The sequence below is a fragment of the Coturnix japonica genome, chromosome 2 (assembly GCF_001577835.2).
Source record: "Coturnix japonica isolate 7356 chromosome 2, Coturnix japonica 2.1, whole genome shotgun sequence".
Classification (NCBI taxonomy): Eukaryota; Metazoa; Chordata; class Aves; order Galliformes; family Phasianidae; genus Coturnix; species Coturnix japonica.
In genome coordinates, this window is record NC_029517.1 from 14,202,704 (window position 1) to 14,215,714 (window position 13,011).

Consider the following 13,011-nt stretch of genomic DNA (forward strand, 5'->3'; position numbering starts at 1 on the left):
TAATCTGCTTGGACAAACATTTGTATTTATTATTACTGGAAAACGCAGAGAAACCATCTAAGTCATCAGAGATTTATGAATGATCAATTATGTAAGAACGAGAGCAACTGGGGAGGCATTTTTACGTAACTGCAAGTTATAAGGAAGGACATTTACAAACTTGGGCCAAAAATATTAATTGCAAAGCATCTCTAGAGAATCTTTCCACAACCCAATTTTGTCCTCTGACTTTCTCAGGCTCCATCTGTAGGGTGACCCCAAGCAAAGCACTGTGAGCGGAGTCCCACCAGCCCACAGTGACCCACACTGCCTGCAGATGTGGTGCTTTGCCTTTGGGTTTCCCCACAGAATACAAATCTCCCTCAATTGCATCCACTTTGAGACAGAGCAACCCTGCAGCCCTCCTGACCCTCTGTACTACTGTCTGAAAGAAGCTACTCACATTACTGTGTGAACTGAGGTCATGTGGAGGTAGGGGTCAGCCTCTTTTCTCAGGTAACAGTGATAGGATGAGAGGGAATGGCCTCAACTTGCACCAGGGGATGTCCAGGCTGAATATTAGGTTATCCAGTGGTCAGGCACCAGAACAGGCTGCCCAGGGAAGTGGTGAAGTCACCATCCCTGGAGGTGCTAAAAAACATATAAATTTGGTACTAAAGAACATGGTTTAGTGGGCAACATGGGTGGTAGGTGGACAATTGGAGTGGATGATCTTAGAAGTCTTTTCCAACCTTAATGATTCTATGACCCATATAAGGCTTAATGCAGCGCAAACAGCTCAGGGTGTTTGGGAGCTCTACACAGCAACAGGAGGGCCATCAAAATGAAGCGTTATGGCTGCGTCTCTCTGCTTAAAACCCTAAAAGTCAGAAGGAATTGTGCACACTCTCTGTCTTGTCTCCGGAAAGAGCCTCAGATCTGGGGTTGAAAGGGAATACGGTGCAGGCTGACACGCTGGGAGCCCCGCGCAGAGCGCTGTCAGTGCAAGGCAGAGAGGAAACGTCTCTGCGAGTATTATTAACATGTCAGTAGCACTGATAGATTCCAACTGAGATCAAGCCCTCTCGCATTAGCTGCGTGCCAAAAACAGAGGAGGAAGCAGGGAAAGGAGAGGAAGTGTTATTATTCCCACGTTGCAGCTGCAGAATAGAGGCGCAGAGATTGTGCAATCCTGGAGGTCGTGCAGAAATGCATGTGGCTGAGCAGGAAGCAAGGTCCCACCATGCCACAGTAACCTCCACCTAACCCTAAGCCTAACTAACCCTAACCATAACCCTAAAACTCTAACCCTAAATGTTACCCAGCCCACGCTCACCTCCTCACACTGCTGGCATCAGTCATGTGTTCAGCCACCTGAAGGTGCTGTGGAGCTGGGGGTCCTGCCACCACAACATGCTGCTGTCCACCCACCCAGGGCTCAGAGCTCCCCCGTGGTTTGGAGCAGAGGATTATTTAAATGATGACTGGACCTCTGCGTCCACCATGCTGAAGACATACCTGGCTTCAGAGTTTTCAGTAATGCTAGATGGGAAAACAGGAATAAACTGTAAGGAAGTTCAATAATACTTTGTGATGTTTACTGCTGCACAGGTGGCTGAAGAAAAACTGCCATAATTATTACTGTTGTTATCAACTGTTCAGAGTTTATCCCTGCATTTTCAAAGCAGATAGGAAGTTTCTGCAGCACAATCTGCAGTGTAGGTGTCCCTGTTTGTTGGAGGAGGGTTGGACCTGATGGCCTTTAAGGGTCTTTTCCAACTCAAACAATTCCATGGTTCTATGAGTTATGCCAAGAGAGACACCAGCAAAGCAGACATGGGTTCAGTCACACACTGTGCTGGTGTATTTGTGTCCTGCACACAGCTTTCCAGATCAGTACATCTTTCTATGAATTTCTCCAAACCAAATGCCCGTACAGGAATAAATAAAAATAAAGCCCACATTTTGTCTTTCAGATACTTTCAGGTGCTGTTGAGACACCTCCCAGATCTCACCAATCCACAGCTTTGAGCATGTAGGAAGCTCCATATAAACAGGAGGCAACTTCACAGCCAATCTTTGCTTTCCAGAGGGACAACAAAATGATCACCACCATAGGTGCTGTCTGCCCAGCAACATTATCTATGGGCACAGACCTTGTGAGATGCCCAAGGGTAGGTCCTTCTTCCTTCCTTAGAAATATATGCACAGAAAAGTCACAGATTCCCCTTCCCTGGAGGTGTTCACTGCCAGGGTGGATAGAGCCATGGTCAATCTGATATAGTGGTTGGCAACCAGAGCTTGGAACAGGATGATCTTTTAGGTCCCTTCCAACCTAAGCCCTTTTATGATTCTATCAATCTATGGTGACTTCACTGGTATGGGTTTTAGCTCCATCCCTGCTTGATGCCATCCCCATGCTTTGGGGCAGTAAGCAGCCACAGCTGGGCTCTGGCTGCCTGCAGATGCAGAGCACATCCCAGGAGGCACCATTTCATCCACCTCTGGTCACCAGGTGGTCCTTATGCACCTCCAGTGCCAGCCCTGTGATGCTCCCATGGATGGAAGTGCTCTCTGCAGCCACACTGCCTGTGCGGGTGGCTGTGTTGCACTGGAGATAAGACCCATTTTGCATAATCCCAAACAATCCCACACTCGTCTGACACGCAGTTATTCAGCCGCCCAGCGCACCATGGCACCATGTACCAGGGACACAGGGAAATTCTTGGAATTTCCAACACACATGTTTACTGGGAAGGAATCTGCAGCTGGAGGGGGATGCTTTGAGAATGCACTGTCAGGGGAGTATTGCTGAAAGCATCACAAAACACCCATGGAGGAGGGAGGGAGCAAAGCAGCCCATCCACCGGCTACTGCAGGGGTGTCACCTGCCCTCTGTGGGATCAGGGCACCCCGTGCTGACGGTGTTGCTTTGGCCTCGAGCAGGCACTTCCTCTGCTATGCATGGCAGCCTGAGTCACCTTAATTAAAAACACGAAGCCTGCAGTTCCTATCACACTGACGATGTTAAACAAGCTCTGGAAATAGAAGTCCTGTTTTCATTTAAGCTTTTCAACTGTGATCTAAGAAATAAAATATGGAGGGGGCGGACGTGTGTGAGGTTTACGTGTGATGATTTGGGAGATGTCGCTGTGTCAGAGGCTCAGAAGGTGCTTCAGTGCCAACAGCTCTTGCCGCTGCTCCTCGCCTTGGTAGCGATTGCCCTGCACAGGTTTGGGTTATTTCCAGCACCACTTTCCAAGTGCTGATTCCTGCCCTCTGGTCACAGTGATTCGTGCTGGGTGCAGATGCCAGGCCCACAGTGACTTGTGGTCCTGCTGCCAGGGCAGCTCAACTGAGTGGCATCAGAAGTTAACAGCAGGGGAACCCCTTTGTCTGAGAAGGGTAGAGGCCTCCCTTTGCTGTCCACACAGTGTCTAAAGGAACGGTCCCACTGTCGGCATGCGGCCCCACACAGTCTGTGTAAGCCATGGGTGTAGGCATGGGACAGTGCATACTGGGACAGTGGAGGAGCAGTTGTGGGGTTTATTCCTGCAGGACAGCCTAAAGCTGCCCAGAGATCCCAGAGGTGGAAATGAGTGTCTTCCACTGAGGCTCCCCACCCTGAGCACACTCATCTTCAGTAGGCAGCTGGGAGCAGAGAGGGGAAAGCAGCACGGCTGCAGGTGGAAGGGTCACCTCTCCGTGTGGCAGTGCTTGGTTCTCACAAAGACTCTCACCATCTCAGCCCTCTCTATTCTGTAACACAACCATGATGACCCTTCCAGGTTACAGGCAGCTCACTCAGGCATGGCAGTAACAGGGCCGCCGTGCTGTGCTTTGCCCCAGAGGCCCTGACAGCACTGCACATTGGCTGCACTGGTGTTCTCGTTTCTATCTGTTTGGATTTTCCTCAGATGAGAACCATCAGTGACATGTTTGGGTTTTCTTCCCCATGGTGGGGACAGGGAGGAGCAGTGACTTGTTCCCCCGAGCGACAATGGGGGCATGCTCAGCACATCCCCTCTCCCATCTCTGTCCTGCATGCACCACGGGGTGGATGACCCTACCGCCCTAGTGCCCACAGGCTTCCTTTGCAGCTTGCGTGGCTGTGTGACGTCAAAGAGCGCGGCCGTGACGTCACGCTCCCATCCAAACGCTGCAGCAGAAGCACTCCCTTCCCGGCGGGCGGAATCGGGAGCGGTCACGACAAAACCCCCCGGGGGGAGCTGAGGGGCCGGAGGGGACCGAACCGCGGGAGGGGGCAGCGCGGGGCGGGCGGTGCTGCTCAAACAGTGTCTGAATGACATCCGTGTAAATATTGACCGGGGCCATCTTTTGCGTTGCTGCGAGCAAGAACCGAGATACGAAACCCGGAGGGACCGGGCTCGGGGGTGCGGAGGGTGCGGGCCGGGGGCGTGCGGACAACATCGGGAATTCTGCAGGGCGTGAGCTGCCTCCGGTTCGGATTGCGCCCTCATTTATAGACCCTGAGAGACGGGACGGGGGGGGGGTCGAGAGGAGCGGAGGGCGATGTTTCCCTGAGCGGTTCCGTTAACGGAGGCGTTAATGTGCAGCGCGAAACTACTCCGCCCGTACCGGCGCCGGCTGCGCCCCGCGACGGGGGCTCTCCCTCGTGAGCAGCGCTTCCCCATCGGGTGTCCTGGGCCGAGACCCCCCCGCCGCTCACCGCGGGGACCGCCTCCGCAGCGCCGCCCGGGCGGGGCCGTTCCCCTTCGCGGGGTCCCCCGGACCAGCGGTGCCCCCCTGGCCCCAGGAGGGGAGCGGCGGTCCCGGCGGTGCGGGCGGCTGCGCGGAGGCTGAGCCTTCCTCGGGCGCTGGCGCTGCGCATTTGGTGGTCGTTAAAAACAATTTGTTTCCCTCCCCCCCGACACGTTTGGGGAGGGGGAAGGGGAAAATCGTTCCGGGGGAGGGGAAGGAAAAGAGAAAAAAAAAAAAAAAAAAAAGAAAAAAAAATAGGAGGGGGAGAGAGAGAAACGGCACAGAAAGCCGCGCTCCGAACTATTGCGACACGGAGCGAGGAGAGCGGCGGAGGCTGCGGCGAGGTGCGGGCGGAGCGGGCCGCGGCCGTGGGAGCGGGCGGGGGGCGGGCGGCCCCCGGGAGTGGGCAGGCGGCGCCCGGGGCTGCCCGGGGCGGTGCGCGCGGCCGCCGGGTGACCGCTGCCGCCTCCCCGCAGCGCAGAGCGGAGCCCCCGCACCTCGGAGCCGGCGGGCAGCCCGACGGCGTCCCCCAGCCCCCCACCCCACCATGAACACCATCGTCTTCAGCAAGCTGAGCGGCCAGGTGCTTTTCGAGGAGGACGCTAAGGAGCGGGAGCGGGGCGGCCGGCCCTACGTGGGGGTGGTGGAGGGCCCGCACCACGCCGACGTGCTGCTCCCCGACAGCCCGTCCATCAAGGAGAGCCTCAGCCTGCGCAACCGGAGGACGGGGTATGCCCCGCGCTCGGCCCCGGCACGGGTTGGGGTCGTCGGTGGAGGGGGGTTTCGGACGGGCTCCCTTCGCCCCCGCCACGACGTTCCCGGGTCTCCCCCGGTGGCAGATTCTGCCGACGGGTGATGCAGAAGCTCCCGAGCTGTCAGATCGCGTCCGTCCGGCGGTGCGCGACCGCCGTCCCCGGCTCGGGCACAACCAGAGCGGGGAGATCCTCGGTCCCCTTCGCTCGGGCGCTGCGCGTAACGAAACCCCCAAAACGGAGCCGCGATGATCACGGGCGCGTCGCGTGGCGCTGCCCTTAGTTGGACGCGTGGCGGTGCGGGACCTCGGGACCCCCTCGCAACCCCTTCGCAACCCGTCCGCTGCCGCCGTAATCGCGGCGCTCGGAGCCGCCGGGGGGAGAAAGGCGCCGCCGGTGTCGGTGCGCTCCCGGAATGGGGATTTAAAGCGGAATAACGACCCGCGGTCGAGCGGGGGTTTGTTCCGAAGGCACCTGGGACTGAGCCGCCCGCGGCTGCTTGTGTCGCTGTGGGACAGGTGGAATAGGAGGCGATGGGAGGACCCGGGAGATCGGCCGGAGCGCGGAGGGTTGAACCGGCGGCCGCCGACCGAGCGTTTCGGGTCCGCTTTAGAAACTAAAGGAACGCGGCGAGGAGACACCGAACTCGAACCGTTCCTTGGAGCTCTTTTCGCTCCTCGTTTCCACCTTAACGATTGCATCAGCTCCCCGCGGTAGCGACGCGGTGGGACGGCAGCTCGAAGCGCGTCCCAGGCAGGCGCAGCTCGCGGCCGAGCGCGGCGGTTCGGGGCTGCGGGGTGTCCCGGCCGGCACTGCCCGGCCCGGCCCCGCGGCGCCCCCTGCTGCCCCCGCGCCCTTCTGCTGCCCCGGGCACGCTCTGCTTTTCGTTTCCGACGCTTTATTTAAAAAGAACAAACACCGAACACCTTCCCCCTTATTATTTTTTTTATTTACTCTTTGTAAAAAAATCCTTTTTTTTTTTTTCTCTTCCTATCAGTGGCTGAAATAAATAATTTCATTTCCCTTTTTTAACCGCTTAACCTTTCTTTTCTCTTCTTTTTTTTTTTTTTTTTTTTTTTTCCCCTCACCATTTTGCCCTTTCGGTGCCGCGTGTCTCCCCCCGGGGGGTGCTCGGGGCGGCTTCATCCCGCGGAAGCTGCCGGAGCCGAGAGAGCCGCGCTCGGGCCCCGCTGTACCCCGTCCCGAAGCATCATCCTTCACCACCCCAGGGCCGAAATCCCCGCGCTTCCCCCCCTCTACCCCGTCTGCGCATCTCAGGACAGCCCCAGCCCCCCACCCACCCCCCCCTCCTCCGTTGTCCGCTGCCCCCCTGAGCCCCTTTCTCGGCTGCAGGGCGCGGCAGAGCGGCGGCAAGGTGCGGCACAAGCGGCAGGCTCTGCAGGACATGGCGAGGCCGCTCAAGCAGTGGCTCTACGAGCACCGCAAGAACCCGTACCCCACCAAGGGCGAGAAGATCATGCTGGCCATCATCACCAAGATGACCCTGGTGCAGGTAAGGGACACCCCCGCCCGGACGGGAGGGACGGGGACAGTCAGTGCTGGGACCGCAGGTGCCGTCGGGGTCATCGGCGCGTCCTTCCCTCTGCCGCCCTCCAGCATCGCCCCGTGCCCGCGAATAGCAGTTCCCACGCGTGGACTGTGAGAGCGGACGGCAGCGAAAGCCGCGTTTCCTCTCTTCCCCTGCTGGGAGAAGGCGCTGCATCCTTTATCCATAAGTGCAACGGAAGGAGTTTTGCATGGTCTTTAAAAAGCTTCAAGTTCCCCCCAGAATCAATTACGAGAGATGTCAGCATGCGGCAGGGCTTGTTTAGGAAGCTGTAGGGAGCAACTCGTTTCCCTTTTGAAAACAGTCTGGAATGGAAAGCATCGCAATGCTCCGATAGCAGTCACCACCTGCCACCTCCAAACCCACACTGCTGTATGGGCATGCAGTGCTCAGCAGCTCATGGAGCGCTTTGGTGTCACACAGTGAAGCCAGAGGTAGCTGTGCTTACGGGTACAGCCCTGCTGCCACATCAGGAGGGGTACAGTTGGCTGCACATGTTGGTAAATGTGATGGCTTCAGTCCCTTTGGCCATCTGGTGCTCTGTGTAAATGGGTGGTGGCGATGTTATCGGTTTCTGAGTGATGTTGTCCCGGCTCTGGATGCTGCAGAGATTGCTGTATTGTGAATGGTCTCATTCTCATACTGCTGCTGGATGCATGACATGAAACACGTGTTGGCGGGATGGGTTCTCAATGCTCTGCCCAATCTGTGATGTGTCACTGTGGGAGACCTGAAGATGTCAGAGTGGGAGAGCAGGTGGCAAACCATAGTTATGGTTCTGAGCTCCTGCAGCTCCCATTCTCATAACGTTGGCGAAAGGGGACACTTTTACACTTCAGTACCTCATTGTGGAACTCCCGCACTACCAAAACACCATTACTTCGACAAAAATAATATTAATGTCTCAGAAAACGCCAATTACAGCTGGAAGATACACTTAAAATAACTTCTTCACTTTGTAAAAACAGGCATGTAAGGTTTGCTCAGACTTTTAAAAATACGGTTGGATAAACACTGTCCATTCAGCGCCGCAATTCAATAGGAGCAGCTTTCAGAATATTCCCCTATTTTTACATGAAATTTAAAACGTACATCCAGAATACGTGTCTGGAGAATTTCACGTTTGTGACATGTTGAGGAGTTCTCTTTTTTTTCTTCATAAAAGCCACAGAATGAATACACAATGGGAAAGTGTCTGGTGGTGGTTTTTGCAGTGTTTCTCAGTAGGTCCCGGTTGGGATGTTCTGTGTTTGTCTCTGTAACAGCACCAAGGGAGCCACGGCCACTGGTACATGGAGTGCTGTGATTTATGTCAGGTGTAGGATGAAATGAAAAAGAGTTACAGAGTGCTGCATTTATCCCTGCTAGACCCCCATGGCTCTGCTGGATTTACACCGAAGCTGAATTTGAGCAGTTTATTTCTACAAAATGGAACATTTGAAAGAGTTGTGTGAAGCGGCACATCCATCTTCATTTACAGGAGCACTCCATCAAAAAGAAGCCCCAGATGTTTCTTCCATCACTTGGGTGCACTGCTTTTTTTTAATTCAGGAATAGCGTAGCATCGGCACAAGGGGTAAATAAGTAGATCTGGCAGCAGCAACAATCCCTGAGCCTGGAGGAACAAAACAGTATCCACCCCTCCTTGGCATTCCCGTGCCCAGAGTGAGCCAGGCTGCAGTCCAGATCAGTGTTCTTGCTCATGGATACCTCAGCCACACTGGGTGCATCTGTAACAACTTCCCTGGAGCCCAAGCTCATTCAGATGGGGCTGCTATAGCCAAGAGCAGTTTGGGTTTTGGCTTCAGTATCTGTTGGAAAGCTCTATTTCTCCCCCACACAGGGTCTCTGTGGATTGTTTTTCTAGTCTAATAACACCAAACATCACTGGAGAGCCAGGAATCGGTGTGATGTCTTCTCTCTGGGTTACACATCTTCATTTGACCTCACATCTTATCCTTCCCCCATTTCTCAGCTCTCTAGTTGCAGCTCTCTTCTCCAAAAGGTGCTGCTGAAAATCCCTCCAAGCTTCCATCGAAATGTCATTGAGGCAGTGAGTAATTGAGGACTTTTCCTGTTTTTCACCTATATGCCAACCTTAGGGAAGTTCTTCAGCAGCCATCTGGGGTGTGGTGTTGATTGCTGTGGCATCGGTGGTGAGGCTGGAGCCCTTCTTTCCTTTCCTCTGACAAAGCTTACTCCAGTACATACCATATCCCAGTCTGTGCCATCCGCCCAAAAGAACTTTTGTAGGACTGTGGCGTGGATGTAGCTAATCCTGTTGTGAGATAAATAGGTAAACACACAGCTCCGCTTTTTACTGTATCATTGGGACAGAATCACAATACCAAATTTTCCACTATTTTATTTTCATTAGTTCCGCTGTCACCCAGTTGGCTGGTTTAAAATTAATTTCTCCTCCCTCCCCATTACTTTGGCTTAGCCCCATGCTCCCTGGTGCAGCGTGACAGAGGGGCTCTCTCACCTTCAGAGGGGAAGTCAGACTCTTTCAGGGAGGTAAGATTTTGCAGCAATCATAAATCATCTTGTTTCTCAATAAGTAGTAGCAAAACCCAGTGCACATTCTGGGCTGAATTCTTCCTGAGCAGTCCAACCAGGTCTTCAGGAGTCCTCAAGGCAAATGTTATTGCAGCTTGCAGTCCAACAGTCAAAAGTTTTCTGCTTCCCCAACTGCCAAAGCAGGAAACCAGAAAAGCAATATAAATTGAGAAAGCATTTTATGTTTTACTCCAATTAGATTCTGATTCAGAATCCAATAATTTCTCCTATTAATGTGCTATTAACGTGCTACATTTTCATTTGTATTATTACCGCAGTGCTTGATTTATTTTATTTTAAATTTTGTTTTAGACATCCTTGTGAAATAAAAAAGAAAAATGGCCATCTATTCCTTCCAGAAAGAAACATGAATAGCCGTATTGTAGAAGAGCAGCTTTCTGCAATACTAGGATTAATACACGGGTCATGCGCTGCTGTGGATTTAATAGTATTCGGATCCACACAGTCATATCGGGATTACGGGGGGAGGAGCATTGCTTGACTTGTTCCCATTCTGAAACCTCAGCCGCTCTTAAGCACTGAAGCAGAACAAATCACAATGGGTCTGAAGAGGCTCTTCAGAAGCAAAGCCAGAGGGTCAATATTTCTTGATGCCGATATAAGTACTTGGTGCTTTCTGGGAATGGCTGAGTTGATGTAAAGTATGAACGCAAGGAAGCACTTCCTATTATCATTCTCCCTGTTGGTTTTTTTTTCTGGTCCTTTTGCTTTTGTGGAACAGCTGTATGATTGTTGCTGACAAGAGAAATGAGTTTGGTCATGCAGTTTTTTGGGATGCAGTTTTGTTGTTTTGTTTTTGAGATTTTGGACATCACAGTAATATAAGGCAGGACCTTCATGGAAGATGGCTGGCTTTTGGGTGGATTTACTTAACTTTCTTTCATCCTCGGCATGCCTTGTTTAATTGCATTTGGAATGAGTTTCTGGAGTGAGTGCTTGCTGCTTTGTGCTTTACCAGAAAGCCTCTCCTGTAAATGCTGACGGAAGGTTATTCCACAACGATCAGATAACTACTACTTCCTCCTCTCATAGCACAAAACTTGAAATATGACTCATCTTGTCACACTGATATGCAGGATGCAGTGAGTTGGCAGAGGAAGAATGAGCCCAAAATAAACCAAGAGTACCAGGCAAAAATCACTCTCGCTACATTTAATTGCTTTTATGTATGAGTCACGCTAATACTATCCTCTCTTCCTTTCCTATGATGAAATATTGATAAAATATTTCAAAGTGTGATGGTATGTACCACAAGGAAATTCCTCTTGCAAGATGGTAGGTAGCTGCTGGCTTGGTGAGGTGATGTCGACTCCAGGCTGGTCTGTTCTTATCATCCAATGTCTGGTTTCCGAGCTCCCCTCCATCCCGCTGTGGGCAGGTGGCTCGTGCTGCAGCTGGGCGGCCTGCAGCGAGTTTGTTCATTGCATCAGAAGGTGGATGGGTGCCAAGCCACCCTTTCTGGTTTACTATAATGATTGCTGTGTCAATATGATGAATATAAACAAGAAGCCTTGGAGGAGAGGGAATGTTACTTACTTACTTACTCTATGCTGCCAGCTACAGCTTTGGTTTCCTAACCTGTCACTGCAGACTGTGTGCTTTGTCCACTGCTCTGCACTGATCTAGGGCTCGCGGTATTTTCAGTGGAGCCCTGCTTCATGTAAGTGAGACTTTATGCAAAATCTGAGTGGGAGACACGAAGTGCCATTGCTGGCTCCTGTGTAGGGCTCTGAGCTTCAGACCTGTTTGTCCTCCAGGAGACAGGATTCCTTTTTCTCTTCATTGCTCCAGAAGAGATTATCAATTTGGCACTTCCATGCTGCCTAGGCAGCCCATGCAGCAATACGCAGGTGGCAGAAGAAGGGCCAGGCACAGTTTGAGGCCCGCAGCTTGGCCCTCCAGCAATACGCGTGTCAGCCAGCTCTGTAGGTGACACCAGCTGAATGGTGTGATGGTTTTGGGTCACACTATGACCACAGCAGCCCCCGGCTTTGTGCTCAGGCCTGGCTGTGTGCTGACCGTGTGGACCTGAGGGACAACGCTGCGTGTCCATTTGAAGTGTCACACTCTAGAAAATGCCCTGCATCTGGGAGCTAAAAAAATGCGTAACTTCCCATCTTTACTGTCACTGTGCAAGGGATTTGTATCTCTGCTGGTCTTCACCTTTTCCATGATAGAAACAGTTGCAGAAGCTGCTGCACCATAGAGCAAATGCCTGATTTCTGTGCAACTCAAGTGTGCTGTGGTTGGTGCCGTACTGCCCTGATACCCTCACTGCTCTCTGTGTCCTGATACAGAACAAGGAAGAATTTAGGCTTTTGGATAACCAAATTTAGAACAGCTCTTCAGCAGTTTTATTATAGCACACATAAATGTCAAATGCAAACTACCTAACATCAGTTATTAAATTTAATTTAGGATGCTAGTACTATATCAGAGACTTGTATGGGAAGTTCAGGGTGTTACCCTTAAAAAAGAGAAGATGAATATTTGAGGACACCTTTATTAAATGTTTGTTAATGACCTGTTGAGGGTTTGCTGACGTGGATGAAGGGCAGAAAGGCAGAACTGGAGCTGCTCAGTGTCGGTTTCAGACTCCCGGCACCCCAGGGTGTTTCCCTCATTTGCTCTTTTCTTAGGACATACATAAAGTTTGTGTACTCCGTGTGTGTTAGATTTGTTTATTTCCATTGTTTTCCAGAGAAGCTAATACAATAATTTTTAAGCAGGTATCAAACTGGTTTGCCAATGCAAGACGTCGCCTTAAGAACACGGTCAGGCAACCAGACCTCAGCTGGGCTTTGCGAATAAAACTGTACAACAAATACGTCCAAGGGAATGCTGAAAGGCTGAGTGTGAGCAGTGATGACTCGTGCTCTGAAGGTTTGTTGGTGCTTTTTTTTTTTTTTTTAACCAATTTTATCAAAATACATTTAGAAAGTCTCAAATACCACAGGTTAGTTCTGGTTTCTCATAACACTCAGCAGAGCCACCTCTACTTGTTGTGAACTTGGTAACATTTCTGGCTCCCAGATACTATTGGGAGTAGTTGCAAAACACTTGCAAGATGGGATTGTGTAGATTATTCAAGGGTTGCATATTAATTGCCTTTTTTGTATAGCTTTCCTAATAGAAAAAGAATTGCTAGTCCATTAAATTCTGCAAGGCTATTCTGATTTAAAAGAAAAAAAAAAAGCTTTCGTTTGTCAATTTAAGGAAACGAGAGGTCTCTGGGCCGTTACTTTCCTAGAAGGAAGAGGTGCATTGATGTCACACAATCAAGAGAATCTTACTAACTTCCAGGGGGCTTTTTTTACCCTAACATGTACACCACTGTAAATAATACTGTGTGTAGTTTCTTAGTACTGCATTTAGTTTTTGTATTTTACCCACAAACATTTGCTTTAAAGA

The 13,011-nt window shown here is 51.5% G+C and overlaps 1 protein-coding gene across 1 annotated transcript in view; it reads left to right on the plus strand.

The window, feature by feature from the left end:
- Positions 1–4,497: 4,497 nt before the first annotated feature.
- The window catches only part of MKX (mohawk homeobox), a 43,371-nt gene continuing 34,857 nt past the window's right edge, over positions 4,498–13,011 (plus strand). The window contains 9 exon segments of the mRNA XM_015853317.2: positions 4,498–4,731; positions 4,733–4,771; positions 4,773–4,862; positions 4,864–4,954; positions 4,957–5,045; positions 5,178–5,240; positions 5,243–5,430; positions 6,807–6,966; positions 12,330–12,483. Of these exon segments, the coding sequence (XP_015708803.2) occupies positions 4,513–4,731; positions 4,733–4,771; positions 4,773–4,862; positions 4,864–4,954; positions 4,957–5,045; positions 5,178–5,240; positions 5,243–5,430; positions 6,807–6,966; positions 12,330–12,483 (1,093 nt within the window). The 5' untranslated portion in view covers positions 4,498–4,512.